General features: G+C 40.3%; 1 protein-coding gene across 1 annotated transcript in view; it reads right to left on the bottom strand.

Moving 5' to 3' along the window:
• The window catches only part of kcnh1a (potassium voltage-gated channel, subfamily H (eag-related), member 1a), a gene marked incomplete at both ends in the record, with an annotated part of 28,652 nt that extends 8,952 nt beyond the window's left edge, over positions 1–19,700 (bottom strand). Inside the window, 8 exons of the mRNA XM_079279964.1 lie at positions 1,117–1,388; positions 2,290–2,447; positions 7,072–7,464; positions 7,697–7,815; positions 8,977–9,105; positions 9,391–9,497; positions 13,866–13,989; positions 19,628–19,700. Coding sequence (XP_079136090.1) covers positions 1,117–1,388; positions 2,290–2,447; positions 7,072–7,464; positions 7,697–7,815; positions 8,977–9,105; positions 9,391–9,497; positions 13,866–13,989; positions 19,628–19,700 — 1,375 coding nt within the window. The remainder of the gene's footprint in view (positions 1–1,116; positions 1,389–2,289; positions 2,448–7,071; positions 7,465–7,696; positions 7,816–8,976; positions 9,106–9,390; positions 9,498–13,865; positions 13,990–19,627) is intronic.
• Between the last annotated feature and the right edge of the window lie 1,854 nt (positions 19,701–21,554).

Raw genomic sequence — 21,554 nt, 5'->3', positions numbered from 1 at the left:
TCGTTAGTGGAGGCAGCTTTCTGCATTGTTATTAATGCCTGCAGTAAAACTGGTTAAGATAAACCACAATAGGTGACTGTAAATGTCATTTTAGCCCAATTTTTTCAGATACTAACGTATATGACGGCCGTTTTTGTCCAAATGCATCACTCGTATGTTTTACCAAAACACACACAGCCTTACAAATTAACAGCAAGCCACAGGATGTGTTAAAAAAATGCTCCACTAAACTCCAGCCTCTGAGGAGTAGCTGTCTTATTCGCTGTTTCAGCTGCTTTTCTGAGGCATTTCAGACAGGAACCTTGTGTGAGTGAATGCATCACGCTCCAGAAAAGATGAATAATTCAGCACAACATCACACAGAAGACTGAGGTAATGAGTCTAATGAAGGCAAGAATAACAAAGCTCCTGCTGTATGTCACAGTATTAAAGTGGACAGGCTGCAGATGACAGCAGTGTTGACGAGACTGACAAATAAACTGGAGAAAGCTACAGATAGTTTTTTGAAAACAATCTGAAACATATTGAATCTGTCTTCTTCCTACATTGTTTAAATGTCACCTACGTTGCTATACTGTCTCAGGGTATTTTTGTTCTATGTCGCTTCAATTTTACCAACTATGGTAATCAAGAGTTTCTCAGTGTTTCCACTGGAAGCTCTTCTGTAAAACTGGTCACAACAGTGATGCTTTGAAATGTGCACACATCTGGGATTCTGTCAGTGATTCAAATAAACATTGTGTTGTGCTCACGGACAACTTAGAATATCAGCTTCCTGTTGCAGACCCAGAAAAATAGTTGATATTGATAAACAGCGACATAAAATAGCCTCAAACTGAGTCACTCGTGGTTGCGGTCAACACCGCTGTGCGACTCAGTCACACCAGAAGTGACACAGCGAAACTCATCTGTGCATATTGAAACATCTGGTTTTAGAAGCTTGGAAATATTGCTCAGCTAATCACCTGTAAAGTTATATTTTCTGAACTGCGATGGCTCCATTCATAATTCATTTATTCACCTGCTTCTGTAGACTGTGGCTTTAAAGAGCATATTTAACATCTCATGTATCATGTATCTGCTACATTGGATGAAAGATAAAACACCTCCACTCACATCCAATCATCATCATGGCCACCGCAAAGATTTTCTCTCCATCTGTGGTCGGGGCGATGTTACCGAAGCCGATGCTCGTCAGGCTGGTCATGGTGAAGTACAGCGAGGTGATGTAGACCGAGTCTTTGTTGGGCCCGCCCTCCCACTTCCCTAAACCGCTGTCGTTGAAGCGGTACGGCGTGCCATACGTCTCGGCCAGGATGTAGAGCCAGCTGTCCGTGCGCACGAAGTTGGTTTCTTCATTGATAACCTCGTAATCACCGATGCTGAACCTGGAGCGGGGAGAGGAGGCAACAAATAATCCGTCATGTAGCAGACGTTTCTGTTGAAGGGGTGAATTTATCAAAAACAATTGTAGCGAGGAACTGAAAATGTGTGGTACATCTTCAACATGGAAATTAAACAACACAGGAGCTATATTTTTCGAATGGTGTCTTGAGTCGGAGGTTTACGTTTGTGATATTGGCCAAAGCCTCTCGTGGGATACCTGCCTGTGAACCAAAAGATTAAGCATACATGACAGCTTGCATGTTAACATTGTTTGAAGTCTTGTCGATGTGTTGTGGTTATGAATATATGACTTGAAGATGTCTTGTAATCCTGATTCATGAGGCATGGGGGTCAGGCGTCTGTCATGACGTGAAAATGTGTGCAACTGGTTATTTTGCAGAGTTGGAAGTACATCACGATACATAAAACATCATAAAAGTCATAATACAATAACTCGTCATTTTGGCATCCGTGTGTGTTTGTACGTTCTCATGAATATCGTAAATCAATACATGATGGGAACTCAATGTTTCCACCACATTGTCCCCCTGTAGAGTAGATGATCTGCGCACCATACATTTACATATTCATGAGAAAATATAGTTCTCTTGAAACCACTACTCTTTCAGGCTTTAAGGTACTAGAAACATACAGTTTTGATGTGTGGAAACAAGCATGTTGCCTAAAAACAAATGCTAATGAATGCATTAATTAGCTTAATCAATGGATTCATTCGATTAACTGGCTCCGCTGTCAGTTAATCACAGTGAAGGCAGTCGATCACAACTTGTTATGTAACTTATATGCATCAGTAATGATGCAATCAACATTTACTTCATATTTTTAAGTTACAGCAAAAACGTGTCTATTGCCACCAATAAAAAATGAATGTGTTGAACATACCAAATGCATGCCAGCCAGTGAGCGGCCAGTCCAAAAACACACACCAGCAGGACCAGCACAGCCGCCCCGTACTCAATGTAGTGATCCAGTTTACGGGCAACCCGACCCAGACGGAGAAGCCGGACCACCTTAAGAGAGCTGAACAGACTGCTGATCCCCTAAAACAGGAGTGAAAGAAACACAGAGAGACACAGAGAGAGGCAGACATCAGAAACAATACTCACACAAGACAAAAAGTATCATTTACCGGTATGCATTTCATGAAAAAGTTAAAATACTGGAATTGTTACTTTCTATTTGTGATTTAAATTGAATGTTAGACCTGAAATTATATTAATACCAAGATGATGCCGATTTGATACATAGTAACACTTAAAGTCCCCGTTATTTAGCATTTATAAGCACGATATTAAAAGTTATTAAACTGTTTATTACACCCTATTAGTTGTATGTAGCTAAGAAGACATTTATAAGTGTTTATTAATGTTCAGTGTTTATCAACAATCAAACAATTGACCTATGTAGGCATATAATACATAATTAAAGCTGTGTTTTGCTAAATTATCATTCATTATACGTTTAATCACAAGACTCTAATGGGTTCCCACAGCAGGAGCTACAGTTAGACAAATATATTTCAAACAGTTATATATGTTTACTTATTTGTAATGGTTTAAATGAAAAAACTTCAGTTAGCAAACCTCAGCCGAATATCACGCAAACTGTCACAATTATCTGCCTTAATCCGCTTTCACTTTTAACGTCTGTATTCATCACATTAAAGTATCAATGAAACATTAAAAATGATGAAGTTATGCACCTCAGTGTTTGCTCAGGGTCTTACTTACACACCAGATATTGAACAAAAAACACATTGTATCAGAAGACTTGAAAGCATTTTAAAGAATCAATATGAAAGTGTATGAACCGACAGCAAATGTGATGTGAAGATAACAGCAACCACAAACAAGACGGGGAGAAAACGCAAGAAAGAGGGAACCGATGCTGACTTGATTTTAAAAACATTCCCGTACAATGTGATGAGATTTTACATCTTCTAGCCGTTAAATAACCAGCAGCTAAATGTCTACTCAGCTTAACTGAATATATTGCAACACCCACTCAAAACAGACAATTGCTGTCCCATCAGTTTGTGCGAGTGTGTGTGTGTGTGTGTGTGTGTGTGTGTGTGTGTGTGTGTGTGTTTGTGTGTGTGTGTGTGTGTGTGTGTGTGTGTGTGAGTGTGTGTGTGTGTGTGTGTGTGTGCGTGCGCGCGCACTGGCAGGGTTATTGATTTGCTAATGTGCTGTGGTCTGCAATGCGAGTATAACTGCAGCGCTGGCTGTCACTTGATCTGATCTAGCTGCCTGCCAGACACCTCGGCTTCCCTCAAATCACTTTACAGACCTGAGCTCCAACAGAATTCAATAATCAGTGCAATCGTGTTTTTGAGTTCTGCTGCAAACTCTGCGAACACAAGTTGGGAGAAAAGTTCATCACTCAATAGATTATAGATCTTTCATTGAAGGGATAGATGGACATTCCTGGAGCTGAGATGTTTGTACCTTAAATGTGAAGCGAAATCAGTTAGAAAATACTCCTACAGCATCTTTAAAGCTCATTAGATGATGTGCTTTTGACGCGAGGACCGAATCGGCTCTCACGCAGCTTTAATGACGCTTCAGCAAGGAAACAAACGAAGCAGCACAAATCTTAACTTCTTTTCTGTGACATTTATTTCATGCGTTGATGCTTCTGCTGTCGTCCTCTCATTGAGCCCCACAGCTGAAATGTTGGGGCAAGAATAAATGCCACAGGAAACGTTTGAGCGTGTGTGACGAGTGCTGTTGAAGCCTGTTCGTCAAAGTGTCTACACGCAAAAATATAAAACACAAAACTGAAATATCATCATCGTCTAATCAAACTGAAGCCTACTTGAGTGACAGCTCGGTGGTTCCAATTCTTCCCATGGCGTCCCATGCATGAATACAGGCAGAAGAGGGGGGGGGGGGGGGGAGGCCATGCAAACAGAACGGATGAAAAAGAAGAAAAACAAAAACGAAGCACAAGTAAGAGAGAAGACACTTGATCAGTAGTAAGCGATGAATAAACACATGACAAATTCAACACTCAACCAAGGCTTCAAATTAAAAAGTAACATAAAACCGTCTCTGTGTTTGTACAGCATGACCAAAGCGTGCACCATTCACTTTCTGCAGCAACATTCAGTGTTTCATCTGCTGCTGTTTTGAGTTGTCGGTCATTAGAAAGTGAAATGACACCACGTCTGTGGTTCAGTCAGTCTCGAGGTAACGTACGCCACTGTAAGATTGCCAAGAACAACTTTGACAGCCGCTTCTCGTTAACGATCCTACCCTCCCTATTTGGAAACCTGTGTGGGGTAAAACAGCCATCAAAGTTATTCATGTCAGTCGTTAAGGTCTGTAGCAGCAGCGAGATGTTTGGGCTCCCGCTTTAATAACACGGGCGATTGTTTACCCGCTCTCCTTTGCCCTTGCCATGGATTGCCTCAGAGCAATTTGGAGCAAATTGGAGTCACTGAGTTGTTGCAGAGACACACTGCAAGATGATCCTGGAAGTGGACGGTCATCCTTCATGTTGGTTTACAGCCAGTGGGTCCTCACTGTTATCGTCGACTAAATGTACACTTGAACCTCACAGAGAACTGTACTGTAAAGTGCAGGCATGCAACTAGAGATAGGTTTCACTTTGGTTGATTTTCTTTTCAACTACAGTCAATTCTATAAAATGTCAGAAAATAGTGAAAAATGTGTTGTAACGCATGCGCAGTGTAACTGGTATTTTGGAAGGTTATCGGGCTTTAAGGTCTTTTATTAAAGATCTTTTCAACAATTGTAATTCTCACCAATAGGCCACGATGACACCCTCCCTGCTGACGCCTCAGTGAAACAAATCAATCACCCTTAATGATACGATTGTGGCAGCTACTGAGCCTACTGCCGTTCTTATTTTATTTTTTACATCTCGTAGCGCGATGGGAGAGCTTTTAAGTGGAGTGGCAATATTTTCACACTATCCCACTGATCTCCAGGTGGCGGTAACACGCCAACATATGCAGTAATGCACCAGCAAAGGCATGAAAGAAGACGACTATTACCAGGTAAACATGGATGTAAACAACACAGGTCAAGGAAAATCCGCTTTGCAAGTGTTTCATGAGGAGGGATACGCTTTCGCTTTTCAACACAAAGGCTTTCGTTGGACATCAACGATACAACAACAGCAGCAAACCGGCAGAATTTGTCTCGCAAAAGTAAGAGTGTGGCTCTTTTTAATAGGTGTTGTACAACAACACACGAGTAATACAATTTAATTCTAGAAAAATGTGTTCATTTTCGTTGATAATACTAAAAAGATGAAATTACACCTGCCTTATCTTTTACATCACAGGTTGCATCATTACAATGAAAACCGGCATGTGCAGGACCCCGAGGCGCCATTTAATCAATGCGTGTGTGAACATTTGGAGCCGATTCAGAAGCTGCGGTTGCACCATAAAAAGATATTTTTTAATCAGTTGCAGCTCGAGATAAAACGACTTTGTAAATAGGTTTTATCAGTAAACATACAATATTTAACATGTAAGCATTCTGTAAAGTTATTTCCCCCCTAAATTAAACAAATGTAGGCGAGCAAAGTTCTGTCACAACTGACTTTTTCCTCTTTACAACAAAACTGAGACATTCAGTAAACCTTTAAACACAACTGTACAATCTAATTGATTCATATAAAGTAGATGGTTCAAATAATTCATCCGGTTAAAAGTGACTCAAAATGGTCGTTTGGTAAGACCACACGCCTTAGTTTTAATCACAGCGCGTGATCCGGTCCTTTTGTCAGCTGTCATTAGGTGTTAACGGTTTTCGGGCATCAGTGACACAGCGGAAGAGTGCCTCAGATTATAAATGTAACTCCCCTTCCCCAATTAAATCCAATTATCTCAAGATCCTGTGATATCTCTCCAGCAAACACTCCTCATTACGGTCAAACATTATTGAATTCACAAACAAGCACATGATTATGTTGCTCATTCGCCGTCACTATGCAAAACAACAACCAGTGAACAGGATGCGACGGTCACCGTCATGTCATTATTGAGTTCCTGCGTGGAAACCTAATAACCTGTCAATCACCGAAGAAACGTAAAATAATTACTGTGTTACTGTATACATGTATACAGTCATTTGTATTTGCAAAACACTCATAATATATTTCAAATATACCTAAAATGTAAAAAAAGTATAATTTAAGTTAGCTATCAGCATGTATACATACATACAGTCATGTACTTAAATTGTACTAAGTATACATTAAGTTTAGCACACACAAATATACTAAATACACTTCAAATTGTGCATAACTAAAATATATTAAGTACAAAATAAGTTGTTCCAAAATAGCACTCTTTCAGTATACTTATGATTAGTAGGGCTTCAAGTATACTAAAGTACACTCAAGTATGCTAAAATTAAATATACTTAGCATATTTTTTTTTCGCCTGGGCAAACTGAATATTTCTCAAAGTTGGGAACCCGCGTCCATTTTGGCGGAGGTGATAGGCCTGGCTATATCCACCACAGACATATCAGATTGAAACTTACTGCAAAGTTACATTAAACATCAACGTTTCAAATTAAAAGGGATTCAAATTGCTTGTTATGGCCAACCGACAGTCCAAAACCCCAAAATATTTGTTTACAATCACCTAAGACGGGGAAAACAGCAGACCACCGCACTCACCTCATCCACATTCTCGAAGGCGTTGATGACGTCGTACGGCAGGCAGGACAGCAGGTCGATAACAAACCAGGTCTTCAGGTAGTTCATTCGGATCAGTTTGGGGTCTGAGATGACCTCGCCGGCGGGTCCGACGAACGTGGTGTGGAAGTTCAAAACGATGTCCACCAGGAAGATGACGTCCACGATGCTGTCCACCACCAGCCACGTCACGTTGTTCTGCTTCGTCTTGAAGGAGACGTTGTAGGGAACCATGATGGCCGTGTAGAAGGTGAGGATGAGGATGACCCAGTCCCACGTGGTCTTGAAGAGGCAGTAGTGCAGGATGATGTGGGGAGGGGTTTTGGGGGTCTCCTGTTTGTACTGAGGTAGGATATCTGAGCCGAGCTGCAGTACCTAACAAAAACAGCCAGTCAGCTAAACCCAGATGGATGAATACATATACAAAGAGGGAGGCCAAAAAAAGACTGTAGCGTGAAATGACGTCGTCCTGACTGACTACAGCTCACAGGAAGAGCTGCAGACCTGATCGAAAAGATTCCTCTGTCCAGAGTTTGTTCTCAGGTATACAGTGCTTATATTTACTGAATTTAAGTCAGAAATAGAAATCACATATATTCCTCCGTACCTCAGCTAAGCGGGAGTGCTTGTGGACATTCTCTCCGTTGTGAACGGTGGGCTGCAGCTGTTGCAAGACTCCTCTACTGCTTGTTAGAGCTCGAGTCAGTCGGGCAAACTTTCCCCAGCCTGAGGATTACAAACAGGTAAAGTATGCCATGAACAACATGTCCGTTTAGGTTTTTAAATACCATATTATACGATATAACTTTTTTCTGCATTTTAATCGAACTCTTAAATTATCTTTCTAGTATATTCAAGAACTTTTAACTGCTGCTTACTGATCCATAAATAATTATAATTGTTAACCAGTCGATTAAACGAGCACTCAACCTCTTAAACATCACATTCCTGTAATATTGTCATTGACTGTTTCGGAAAGAGAATCAAAATCAATGCAGCAGGACCAGAAATATCATCTTTTTCATTCCAAACACATCGTTGAGTTTTTTTTTTAGGGCAATTTAAAGCAGTTTCCCTTCAACTCTACTGAGCTTCATAGCATCTATCAGCTGAGGTTTTTATTTTCTGGGCTGCAGCTTTTGTGTTTTACTTCACTTGCTCTGATCTCATCGTTCTTGGCTGCAGTGGGCAGCTGTTTTCTGTCAAAAGAAAAGTGTATGCTAGCACACCAAAGTTAGTGACTACCCTGATTTTCACTTCAGAGTTGGTGGAGACTAAAAACAGAGCTGAATGTGTGAAATGTTCACCATAAAAGGTGATAATGTCAATGTTCTGTATACAGTTTGTGTCTGATGTTGTTGTAGGTTTAAAATACTTGGTTGAGGTTAAAACGAGAGACTGCGGGTATGAGTAAACAGTGAGGACAATTCCTAACCGAGCTCACGTGGGCCGCTGCGTGATTTATCTTTGTAGGATTCTTCGCCTTCAGTCCCTCTCTCCTACTCAGGCAGCACAAATCAATGCTTGTTGTTGATTGATTGTTAGGAAGAGGGCTAGAGCTAAAGCTTTACTAATGCAACATGCTTTACATCATGCTTTTCATGATAATTCCCCATCCTATATTCGTCACTGGTGCTCGTCTGTAGTTGCACTGATTCATGTTCTATTTTGTGTATTCATGTTCTATCCCTGTGCCAGTTTTAGAGCCTGTCTGCCACACACTGTGCAAAACATTTTAATGGATTTTAAGTATGGATCTAAGGTACTGCGTTTCTTCCTGTTTGAATCACTCCGGAGCGGAATTAACTTTCATTGGCAGCGTCATAAAAAGACATTATCTTTGACAGAAGGGGTGAAGTTGAACACACGGAATTTGCTGCCACTAACCTTTGGAGGAATCGTCTTCAATGGGCTGTTTAAAGGCTGTGATGTCACTGAATGTGCAAAGAAACAGGACCACTTTCTCTTGTTCGTTTCGAATGGGAGCAATCTTCACAAAGAACCAAACAGGCGTCCCTGAAAGTATGAAAAGAACACACACACACACATTTAGCTGCATCATCTGCTTATTTTTAGAGGAAATCTCATTTGCATAGTGTAAACTGAGATGTTAGTGGAAGCAAACATCTTTTTCTGGCGAAGGTTTCTCCGGCTCTCAACAATTAGCACATTTCTACAGAGGTAGAAATGTTCTGGGCTGCCTTTGAACTCCACGATGTTACAGGAACTCTGAATAGATTTGCACGACAAGAGGGTGGAAACTAATTTTACTCTTTTCCTGACGTGAGACTCGCTACTTACGGTTTTTCTTGTACATCAGTATTTCAAACGACTTCATCTCATAATTCTCGAACGTCAGCCGCACTTTTTCCGTTGTGTCCTTGTCCGTGAGCTCCCCGTACATGAAGCTGGAAGACACAAGGGGAGAGAAAACTATTTGAATATTTAATAGGCAGGGGCACGTTGGACGAGCGAGCTCGGTTGTTGATCGAGTGCGATGAGGAAGGCTTGAATGTGTGATCGTCGTAATGCGTTGGTTGCTAAGTATTCGCTGGTTTCAAGGATTAGTCCTGTTCTCCAATTTCTTAAGATGGCAACTTCTTATGCTTCGTCCATGGTTTCCTCTTAAATTCAACGGTATATTTTCAAGCAAAAAAAACAAACCACAAAATGATATGCAGTTAATCAGGCTTACACCTAAACTGTGCAGACCAGACTGCTATTTATAGACCTCTCAGTGCGTACACTGCAAAATTAGGCTGTATCAAATATAGGGTAGAAGTAGAATAAAACTCATTGAAATTAATCCTGAAAGCATGAAATAAAGATGAATGCAGCCCACTGTCTAATTGGCCAAATGCAGTACCGCTCAAAAACAAATCAAACCGGAAGATGGGTCAACCAACCATGAGCACATTAAGCCGCGCTGCAGAGACATTCATCTCACCTTGCTTGTTACTGCACATGCAGTAGCAGCCTGTTCCAGCACGATCTAAATATAACTCTGAGTTTGTTATGAAATAAAAAAAAGAAGGCTAAATTTAATGAGACTACATCCTGACGCTGCAGAGACTTTTCAGACCAGTGCTTGATGTAATACCACTGATGAATGTCCTCTCTCTCTTCCTCGGAGCCAGGAGGAATGTGAAAGGAAAAAAATATTCCTCAACAGACTCTCGTCGTGCGTGAAAAATTCCCACAGGTTTGTCGCTGTATGTTTACAGGATCCAGTACAGAACAAAAAAAAACATACGCATAATTGAGGCGACACAGAACACGGTAAGAGCAGCGGAAATGGAAATAACATCTTTGATCCACACACGTCTGCTGCAAAAGAGGCTCAGATATTAGACGCAGCACTCTGGGGAGATGAGCATACATTTTATGTTTGAGTCATCGTCAAAAACATCAGACACCATAACGTGGGGAACGTTAATGATTTATCATCAAAGAGTTAGGACTCGTGTAAAACTAGGATTACCGTCTCACAGTCAAGTTGCCGTTTACATCCATGTCACCGCCGTGTAAATTGTCATAATTAGCATTTCAACTATTGACTTATTGCCTAAAATGGGTTTTGTGAGGCAACAGTGACATTTATCATTACGGTGTCTTACATTTCCTGACTGCTGAGCTCCAAGGTACCCAGGTGGTGAGTGACATTATACTCGCTAGCGAGCAGCATAACCGTCTGGTAACAGGTGGGAGATGCTCTGTCGCTGCTGAATAGTCAAGAGCAGAAAAGAGAGATGGAGGAAACAGAAAGAGAGACCGGAGATGCACTCGAAGAACATGTGTTTTTGGTACGTTTTTTGATTTTAGAATAATCAGACATACTGCACCCTGACTGCATATTTCTAAGATTGTAGTTTTGATATTATTTTGTGGCGTCACTATTCTGACACCAGTGGTCGTTTTCAGTTCAACATTCTGTCGCTATAAAAACCACTACCGCCACAGTTCCCTGGCAGTTTAACTGACATTGTTACAACCATTTTTGTTGTCCAATCTTTTACCAAGCACCTCGTATCTGCTATACCCAAATGCACTTGTTGGAGCCAAAGACTGTATACGGGATATAGATGAACAACGTGTCTCCACTTCTTCCCAGCTGAGCTAAAATATTCCAGATACAGGAGCTGCCATCTTGTGCTTTTGCTGTCATCCGTAAACCAACTTCCCAGCACCAACACTTGAATCACCCTTATAGGCCTGAATCCAGAGTTATTTCCCTTCCTCTGTTAATGTGAACAAGCCCGGGGCCGAGCGCTGGGCTCCTTCATTGGGCTCCTGAGTGTGCTTGCTCTATGGGCCCATGGATGCAGAAGATCGCCGGACCTTTTTGTTGATGCATTTATAGGAATGAATGTGGTGCCACATCCAACACTGTATCCAATTATCTTTATACCTCCAAGGGGGAGCCGGGGTATATAAGTCCCGCCCACACATCCGCCCAAGTCAATCAGGATCCGAGCACTGCTGCTACGTTAACACCCCGGTAGCTGTTTCACTCGAAAGACACAACAAACAACCGATATATCTTTAGAAATACCTTTATGCTCAAATTGATGCATGCTCTATAAGACAGAGTTGTGATTCGTGTTTCAGAAACATTATGTGTCTGCTAACACTGATGAACACACATGGAGCTGTCAATCACAGCTGTCAATCATGATGCCACGCCCCCTTTTATAACAAATAATATTGTCAAACACCGGTCTAAACAGATATTTCTTGAGCAGATTTTTGAATGAATTCATGGAACCAGCAAAACGTAGATGTGCAGGCAGAATATTCCACAACCTTGGTGCTACGCCCTCAAAAGCTGGGTCACCTCGGGTCTTAAGGCGACAAACATGTTTGCCCTGAGAGTGGTGTTGCTGAGAGGGTGGGTGAATAAAGGTGAAGTAGTTCCATATGCGGGAGTCTGACCGTGTAGTGCAAGTGAGAGTGAGCATTTTAAAGTGGATCATGTACTCTACAGGGAGCCAGTGAAGGGATCGGAGCAGATGCACTGCGTGAGGAGAAATATGCGTTACAATAATCAATGCGTGAAGAGATATCGGCATGTATGACTGTGGACTCTATGTAGGGGTATGTTTACTTGATGAATTACTGTTTCACTTCCTATAAAAATGTCACTCTCATTTTCACAATACCTTTGGGTCTTGCATTTAGACTATTTACATGTTTTCTATTGGATCTCAAATAAAGTCAGAAGATTTTCCTTCCCGTTACAAATGCATGACTTCACTCCATCTAGCAAGCTAAAAATAGACCCATGACAAATCGGCATACACACGGTTCAATATTTGTATTGGCAAGTGTTCCGAAGCTTATGCTTAGGGGACCCGAGGGTCTAAAGCAGTAATAGCCGCAGTGCTGGCTGAGGCACACTGCATCTCCCACAACAAAGGAAATCTCCCACGTTTTTCTAAAATCTGGCAGCACCAAGTGTTTCCATGTGATCCTATTAATATAATGCTTACTGGCACGCTTGCTAATAAACACAGGTCCAGAAATGAGTTAAGAGTTCCTTTATGTGAACAGTTTTCTATCTTGGTTTCTATCTTGTCTTAAATGATGGGAATATTATATTCATTCTAACTGTGAGTGGTATTCTCATTCACTTCAACATAGCAGAAGATATTGTGATTTTAACTTTCTCTGTCGCTATTGAGCCAATGAAGTAACCTCACCCGTGTCCACACTTTCATCATTGTGGTTGCTACACAGAGCTAATAACTTTATTTCATGTTTGCAATGAAGAATCATAAATGTTCACCAGAGGATGCATCCTGATGACTGGTGATCACCTGACTTTTCTCCTCCAGTGCCGACATGACATTGAAATCTGTGTTTTTAAGTAAAATGCCTCAACGACTGTGGATTTTCCTAAAACTTGGTACAGATATTAATATTCCCCTTTAGGATTAATTGAAATAGCTTTGGTGATCCCTTGACTTTATCAGTACATCTTCATCCTCAAAATGTCAGTTTGTACAATACTTTGCTTTATGATCAAATAGCTGAAAAATTGCAAAACAAACCAAAATGAAATCAGACATGTTTGATTTGAATATCCTTAATTTCTTTTGATGCATTAACTCTTCCTCTCAACCTGCTACAGTAATCAATAAGGAATCATGCAAAATAATCAAAACACTGCACGTGTGCACTGCTGGTATGTACAGTGAGTATTTGCAGCACCGTTTCCCTTTCTCCTAAAACAAGACAAAATGTTCCATAGAGTTCAAAACCAAAAACACTGTATACACCAGCAGCTGATTAAAAAGTAATCCCCTCAACATGAGGACGCTCTGCCTGGTGGTATAGGGGGTGTAAAAACAAACAAACATAAATTTAAGAGAAAATGGCTATAATAAACTTGGAATCTATAAGCGAGAGCGTCGCATAACTTTGTACTGCAGGCACTTATGACATTTTAAAAAAAGCCCTTGTAGAGAAAGTCATCCTCTGTGACTGCTCTCAAACTGCAGCATGATTATTTTCGCTTTGCCAGCCAAGACGAAGCTCATCCAGATCGACAAGATAGCTGTAGATGTAACAACCTCTTGCAATGTCACTGGCTAATCTTGAATCGAGCAAAATATGCTTGTTAAAAAATAATAACAGCTTGTTATATTATCTTCGGAATGAGTTCAACAAAAGAAGCTGTTTGACATGTTCTCTCATCGTGTTCCTGTATCTCATTTCTTTAGCATTTGAAAACTGTAATCCGAACACATGTCAGACACATAGAGCCTCTCGCCTACCTGCAGGTGCTGCTTTTCTGCATCACTTCTGCTCTGTGGTACCCCGACAACTTGCAGAAGCCATCATTGCTGTAGACGATGGGCCAGTCTACTATCTGGGCGTTTCCCAGGACAAAGTTGGTATCTGTTTGAAAGTAAAAAGGGAAGAAAGGCGAATAAACTCAAAGGGTTGCAGTATTTTCTTTAAAAAAAAAACAGTATACAAATACTTAAACTATCGTCTGGGTTGGGAAACAGTTGAGGCCGACTACATTTTGTCTAAGTTAAAGTCAAGAATTTTAGTGGAGTCGCGACTGAAAAAGAAATACCAAAGAGGTCAAAGTTATTACACAACTACAAAGCAAATGTAAAGGCTAAAGTATATTTGAAATATACCTTTAAGAGCAAATACACTTTAAAGATTTGCATCAGTGTCCATGATGGTCTACGGCCCGTCACACACTCCACACATGGTGCTTATACACAAATGTAGGCCAAACACAAATGCTTTGCTTATGTAGAAAACATCCAAATATCTGCTCAGTAGTTGCTCATTAGTCGTACTTCTCACAGCATGTTGTGGTTTCCTTTAGTGTGTTGCTTAGGTAGATGTTGTATCAGGCCTATTAGCTGTTATACATGTTTTGGGGGGAAACAGTACTTGTGTTTGTCATTAATTAAATGGTCCGATTTCTCGCTATTCCTCATTGCCACGTAAGCTTTACAGATATTAATATCCGTGGTCATTGATTTTTAAATGTCATGGAAAACGATGTACATTAATTCTCATCTTCAAATGTTAGCAAAGCCTCCAAGCAAAACTTACTCATGGTGAAAATGTTAATAAACCACAGTAATTATTTTGTTACATGTACATTTTGAATGGCCTATTTTGTTTCTGTCCTATTTTTAAACCTCAGCAATTTTATGATCTATTGGCAGAAATGTAATTTTAACAAGTATGTTTTCTTTATTGTATAATCAACTGAACGTAAGAGTTGCAAACTTTGCTTGGGCTTAAAACAAAAAATGGTTTGTTTCAAATACCTGATCAAGTCATTTTAAAGGCGAAGACATACATTACAATTGTTGAGCCGATTATGATTGGAACATGAAAAAAAGGCCATCAATGTTTGCCTTGTTTTGTAAGAAATAAAGTGTCACTTAAAAACACCATATTCATACTTTAATGACAATTACCAGAGCCTGTCAACAAGCCTCGACAAGACATTACTAATTTGTGCATCTGCATGTTATCATTTTGACATTTCATATAAAGAGAAAATCAATTTGCCAAACAATGTGAATAAAAGGCGTTTGTTTGTATAAAAGCAATATTTTGTTGAATGGCTGGGATCAAAAACTCCTATATTGCAAACCATTGTTTTTAACAATCTCAAATCCATCCACATCATTTTGGCAAAAGGTAAAAAAAGAGCAGATGCAATAGTTTTAATGGGACAGGAGAAGTGATGATAACTGGGCATAAAACTTCAAAAAATGAAAATCTTAATGGCAAACCTCAAAGCAAACGGCCCTGTTATGAACACAGACTACAATGTGACGACACGGGGGTGAAAGGACACGAGAAGGAATCACAACACACCTGGCACAAAACACATACACAAATTTCCTTTTTTGTACCACACAAGAACACACCCACAGAGAAAACAATCTTTCACCATGTCAAAATAAAACACATTTAAAAGACAACTACAAGCATGAGAACACTGAATATGATGCACGAGACGTTCCATGCCAATGTGTTATTTTACAATGATCACATGAACGTTGATCGGTATAAAGAAAGTCCAAAGCTCCATTATTGTTATTTGCCCTGGATTTTTGCTGTGTTGCAGCAAATTTTCAAGAATATTTTGAATGATCTCAACATGTCTAATTTGTCAAGTGCTTTGTAAATTAACAGCATTTGGTATAGAACATTTTGTGGTACGTTACAAAGAGATATACCGTAAAGAAAACATAAGCAGCACACCAAACTAAACTTCATAGTACCTGTCTGTCTATGTGACAGTGTCCAAACTGAAATGTTTGAAAAGGAAAGAAGGTTAACAGATTACAGTGAGAAACATCTGTTGAACGTCAGACGAAAAAGATGGGACGCGTCAACCAAAACAAGAGACAACACACCAATGTGAATAAGGCTAACCTCAATGCTACACACTAAAAACATGACAGCTAATTTGTAACATAACACAGAAAAAGCTGTTACCATTAGCCTACTGTAGACATATGCTGAAGTTGCATTCATCATTTCTTTGGCAAATATAGGAACAGATAAACTCAGAAACAAGCTGACAGACACTCTGCTAGCCTTAATCGTTGCGGCTAGCATGTTAGCACGGAGTTGTTTGCTTACTTACACATCCAGCAGGCTCGGAGCAACTTACCATTCATTTTATTGTGGTTTATTTTATTGAGATATTTGGCTCTTTAGCTGCTCATAGATTCAGCTTCAGCTGACGTTAGTCGTTTACCTTTGTCCGCCATTTGGTTGGTGCTGGGCAAGTGGGCTGGCCAAAATAATGAGCTAAATGAAGCTAAAATTCACCACAGCCGTCTAAAGTATATTTAAAATATAATGTTTAAGTGTCTAATCTTAAAAAGATGTATGGTAAAGCAGATCAGTTTGTGGACTTCTTCAAATTTACAACCCCAACATTGTTTTATAGGATTAAAGTGCTTCATCGCTCATACGGAGGACACAAAACGTCCCTTCATGCTGTTTATGTTACCCTAAAATGTTGATTAAAACATATTTCTTGCCTAAAAAGGCGTTTGTTTTGAAATTATCTTTATAAAGACTGAGTAACTCTGCCTTCAAGAGCGAACACACTAAAAGGATTTGCATTAGTGTCCATGATGGTCTACGACCATCACACACACACACACACACACACTCACATATACACAAATGTAGGCCAAACACAAGTGCTTTGCTTATGTAGAAAACATCAAAATATCTGCTCCCTTGACTTATTTATTAGTAGTCGCTCGTTAGTAGTACGTTTTACAAGAAGATCATGTCTTTTTGTGTGTTGCTTATAGGTATAATATTTAACAGACCTATGTGTTTCAGATGTGTTTGGGGGGGGGGGGGGGCTGTGAGCCCTTGTGCTTCTCATTAAATGGTCCAATTTGTAGCTGGTGATTATTATGAAAGAGTATCACTTATTGGCATGCATGTCTGCAGTCAACGATTTTTAAATGTGACATTAATTATCACATGGTATATTCAAATGTCAGCAAAAAGGCCCTGAGCAAAACTTATTCATTGTCTAAATGTTAATAAAAAAATCTCCATACAGCTACAAAGTTCAAAGTACAAGAAAATGTAGTCTGATGTAGTTTGATTTAATGCACATACAAATAATCATGATTAACGCACCTTTTTCAGCTTATTGTTTAACTGTCCCGGGCGCTACTTCTCTGTTTTGGTTCACTCACTGCTCTCAGTTGTTTTCAGTGAAAAAGCTCGAAAAACCCATTGTAACCAGCACTAACCTGCTCAGCACCAAAGAGCAGACAAGACAGTAGCGACTGACTGGTGAACATAATAAAGCAGTTACCAGCTAAAAGAGACAGATTTAAAAACAAAAAAATTCATTAACCAGGAACACAACTTCAAATGATAACGCTGCTCCAAAACTGCTGAATGTGTAAATAATCTAAGTTCGCCATGTCAATTTAAAAAGGTAATGATGTGCCAATCTTTCCTCTGCCCACAAAGTGGCCAAAGAAAATCAGTTATTGCAGGTTGAAACATTTTGAATGAACTTTTTCTAACATGCAGCAGTGCAACAGAACTGAGCACAACTTAGCATGCTATCATGGAAGCAGGTGCTTCACCAGTAATGTGCTTTACCTGCCCACATCTTCTTTGCTGCTGCTCATCTCCTAACATTTCAGCTGAACTTTACGTTACAGCTGCATAGGATATGACTAGCATGATTTATGAGACCCAAAAATTGATTTTGAGGTGTTATTTCTGCTCATTGTCAATGTATAGACATGAACATGAAAATCTGAAATAGAGACAAAAAAGCAAACACTAATCTTGAACTTTGAAAGTTACAAAAGAGAGAACATCCCATTGTTTGTGAACGCCCACCCAACATCACTGTGTCTCTCACAAGTCACTCCATTGTGTCTCATCCTGCAGATTATAGTCTTCGCTCTTTTGTTTCTAGTTCGGGAGAGATTTACTGCTCGCTCATCCCTGGACCGCCCAAGGTTATAAGAATGCATGTGATATTGTTTTTAATAAGATTGGATTTTCCTTTTTCTTCCTTTATAATATATCGTACAGTGCACTTTAGGGATTCAGATCCTGGCACTGTTAAAGAAAGCTCCTCTCTGGAAAGATATATTCATCCTTTCTGAACACGTTGTTCCCTTCTGTCACAAACACATTGTAATGTGCTACTGGGGCAGACTGACAGTGTGGAGTGCAGACACAGACACAAGGCATGCCTCTGGGGGAGCTGACCATAAATTACACAAGTTAACTCCAAACCTAATTTTAACCAAACCCCATTTAAAAAAGAAAGAAAAAAAAGGCAATTATAGCTCAAACCAATTAAGCTGGTGTTTGGCCCCACGTGTGGTTTGTGACAGAAACACACAGCGCTGCTGGTTCTGTTTCACAGTTAGCTGTCAGTCTGACCTGTCACTTTTATTGGATCTAATAATAGAGAAAGGCTGACGGATAGCACCCAAATGCCCCAAAATACTGCAAGACCTACATCAGCGTCGGGTAAGCTTCAGCTTTCAAACAAGTTAATTGTCTTCACCTGCAGCATACTGTGCCCTAATTGGTCAAAACAAATGAAGGTGTCAAACAATAATATAAAGATAAATAACTATAGGCCAACATATTTCACAGGAGGACTTCACTTTTAATAGTGATATTTGATAAGTTGTGATAAACAGTGTTGGATGAAAGCCATTATAGTCGTGAAAACTATTCAACCATTTAATCAATTTTTCCCATAATACATCAAAATATTCTCTGTTGGGTTGGTGATGCCATGTCCATGTTCATGCTAGAAATATAAAAGATGGAGTCTTTCAGTCTTTCAGGCCTCAATACAGTTTCAGTGGTGTTATTATCCACTAAATGAACAGTCCTAATTATAGGCCCAGCTTGAGGTTTGGTTGGCCTCCTGCTAACACTTATTCAGATTCTGTTGTGTAATATAATGCATGAAATGTTTATAAAGGCTAAAACAAAAGCTGATAGTTTAATTTCAAACCAATCGGAATCGTGGTGAATATATAAAAGGCATTAGTCTGCTGAGCTGATCTCTGACATAATCCTATATTAGACGTTAATGACATTACGTTCACATTAACACTGAAATAATCCAGACAAGATAATTCTGGTCCATATCATTGTTTACAATCCAGACTTCCAGTGGCCTTATGTAATCAGAAGGCTGGTATACGTTTCCTGTTGTCTTTTTCGCTCTTCCTGCACGGACTGGGAACAGGAGCCTTGTCAGAAAATTCTTTCATCTACATTTTTCTTTTTTTTTTTAACCAATCCAGTTGTTTTTCTTTCTTTCTACGTCGCTCAATGAAAAAACTAACTTTTTTTCATGCACATGAAGGCGAGGGATCCATCACTAATTGGCCTCCTTCGTTCTTCAATTTCGTTAATTAGTTGATTGGCTTGATTCGACACGCTGAAAAAAAAGACAGATTTAAATCGAATAATTTAATATTTCAGCCCAATGTACTGTAACAATCTTCACCCTTACCGTTCGACCGTCTGACAATATTCTCCAAAAAAGTATTCTGTGGGGCCACAAGTCCCCTCCGACCCCCCGCCATCCCGCCTCTTCACTCGGTCGTCTGGTCTGCAGGTGAATCTTCACTCCTCGCTGTGCCGTCGGTCGTCATGTTCTTTGCGGCTCCGGCACGCTGCGTGGTCGTTTCTCGTCGGAGAGGAGCTTGTTTGTCTGGTCTGCTCATCAGCTGCCTCCTCAGCCCGGTGCGGTGCGTTGGCGCGTCTGTGTACGCACCTCATCATCCAGGAGACTGAAAACAGCGCCTGGGCGAACCGCGCAGGAGGGGCCGGGGCTCGGCACGGATCAGCAACAGGACCCGGAGCGCCATCTGCCGGATGGAACAATGTGCACACCGACAGTTCCGAGTGGTGCCCGCATCCGAAAAAGTCCAAGCACTTTGAGTACAATTTTGATGTACTTTGACTCGATTATTTTCCTGCTAAATTATACTTCTAGTCACTTCAGAGTGGGCTCTTGTAGATTATACAGATAGAGTTCAACGGATTATAATTCTACTCAAAAAACATGGGCATATTATAAGATTGGAGAACACATTGTTAAACCCTTTGACATTTTTCTGTAGAACAAGTACTTCAATTTATATGAACTGATAATTGAAGTAAATTTAGCTGATGTGATTTCTGTATTTGTACTTGATTAAGATGCTGGAGAAAAAGGATAAGATAGTTTATGAAGTATTTTTTCTTGTAAATGATGTTATTATTCTGCTTGTTGACAAGATCATCGTCTTTATTCATGCGAGTTGTTCTGTTTTGTAGAGCTAACGCAATCGAAACATATACTTTTTGTCTTTAAGAATTCAAGGAAAGTAATTTAGCAGAATAAAACTGAGCACTGTGTTAAACAGCTAATACTTATGACATGATGATAATGATATATATCATTTTGGAGTAAATAACAAAGCTGTGAGAAAAAAAACAGTTGGGAAAAGCTTCCTGCAGTCGACCCAGGAAGGTTGTTGGAAAGTTTTTCGTGGATTAATCTCTTACACTCCGGTTCTTGAAATGGGTGTCCCAAAGGAGCAGCAACAACAAGATGTGGAGTATTTTTTCTCTTCGACTCCTGCAGGAGAATTGACCCTTTCAAAGGCTGCATTTCCCCCACAGGCTCATTAATCCTGTTCAATTACGTTGGACCCCGCAGTGCCCGCACTAAGAGAGACCTCAAATAATTATCCTGGTGGCAACAAAGATTTCCAAAAACAATTTAAAACAAATACACAGTTTAAAAACAGGTAAAAAAGTGTGTCACACCTGTGGGTCTTCTGCTGGCTTTGTTAATTGGGCTCACCTGTTGTCACAGGTCAGACTATGGTAACTAACCATCAGGGCTGTGTGTGCTGCAGAGAAGCACTGGATATGACAGTTTAATGCTTGACCAATAACAAAAGGTTTAAAGTAGCTGAGCCATGCTGTTTTTTTTTATCATGGTGGTAGTCGTGCACATGTCGGTTCATGGCTAATAAAAGACAACAGAGCCTCGTGTTCACGGCTCCATTTAAGGTCTGATGATGGCTGAGTCAGTGTTTGCTTTGTGTTCTATGGTGCAAACACCTTCTCGCTTCATAATAACACGAAAATGTAATGAAACTCAGGCGATGACGATTATCACCTGCTGGCTCTTCCTGTACTTCATCAGGAAGCTCAAGCGAGCAGGAGCCCCCCCCCATCATGCTCTCATTCTACCGAGGCGCCACTGAGAGCATCCTCAGCAGCTGCATCACGCTGTGGTTCGGAAGCTGCACCGCCTCCAACCGCAAGAGCCTGCAGCGCATTGTGAACTCTGCCCAGAGGATCATCGGAGTCTCACTCCCTACACTACAGGACATTTACAACACCCGCCTCACCCGCAAAGCACTCGGCATTGCGGGTGACCC

Source organism: Melanostigma gelatinosum, assembly GCF_949748355.1.
Source record: "Melanostigma gelatinosum genome assembly, chromosome: 12".
Taxonomy (NCBI): Eukaryota; Metazoa; Chordata; class Actinopteri; order Perciformes; family Zoarcidae; genus Melanostigma; species Melanostigma gelatinosum.
This window is presented reverse-complemented; position numbering and strand designations above follow the sequence as displayed.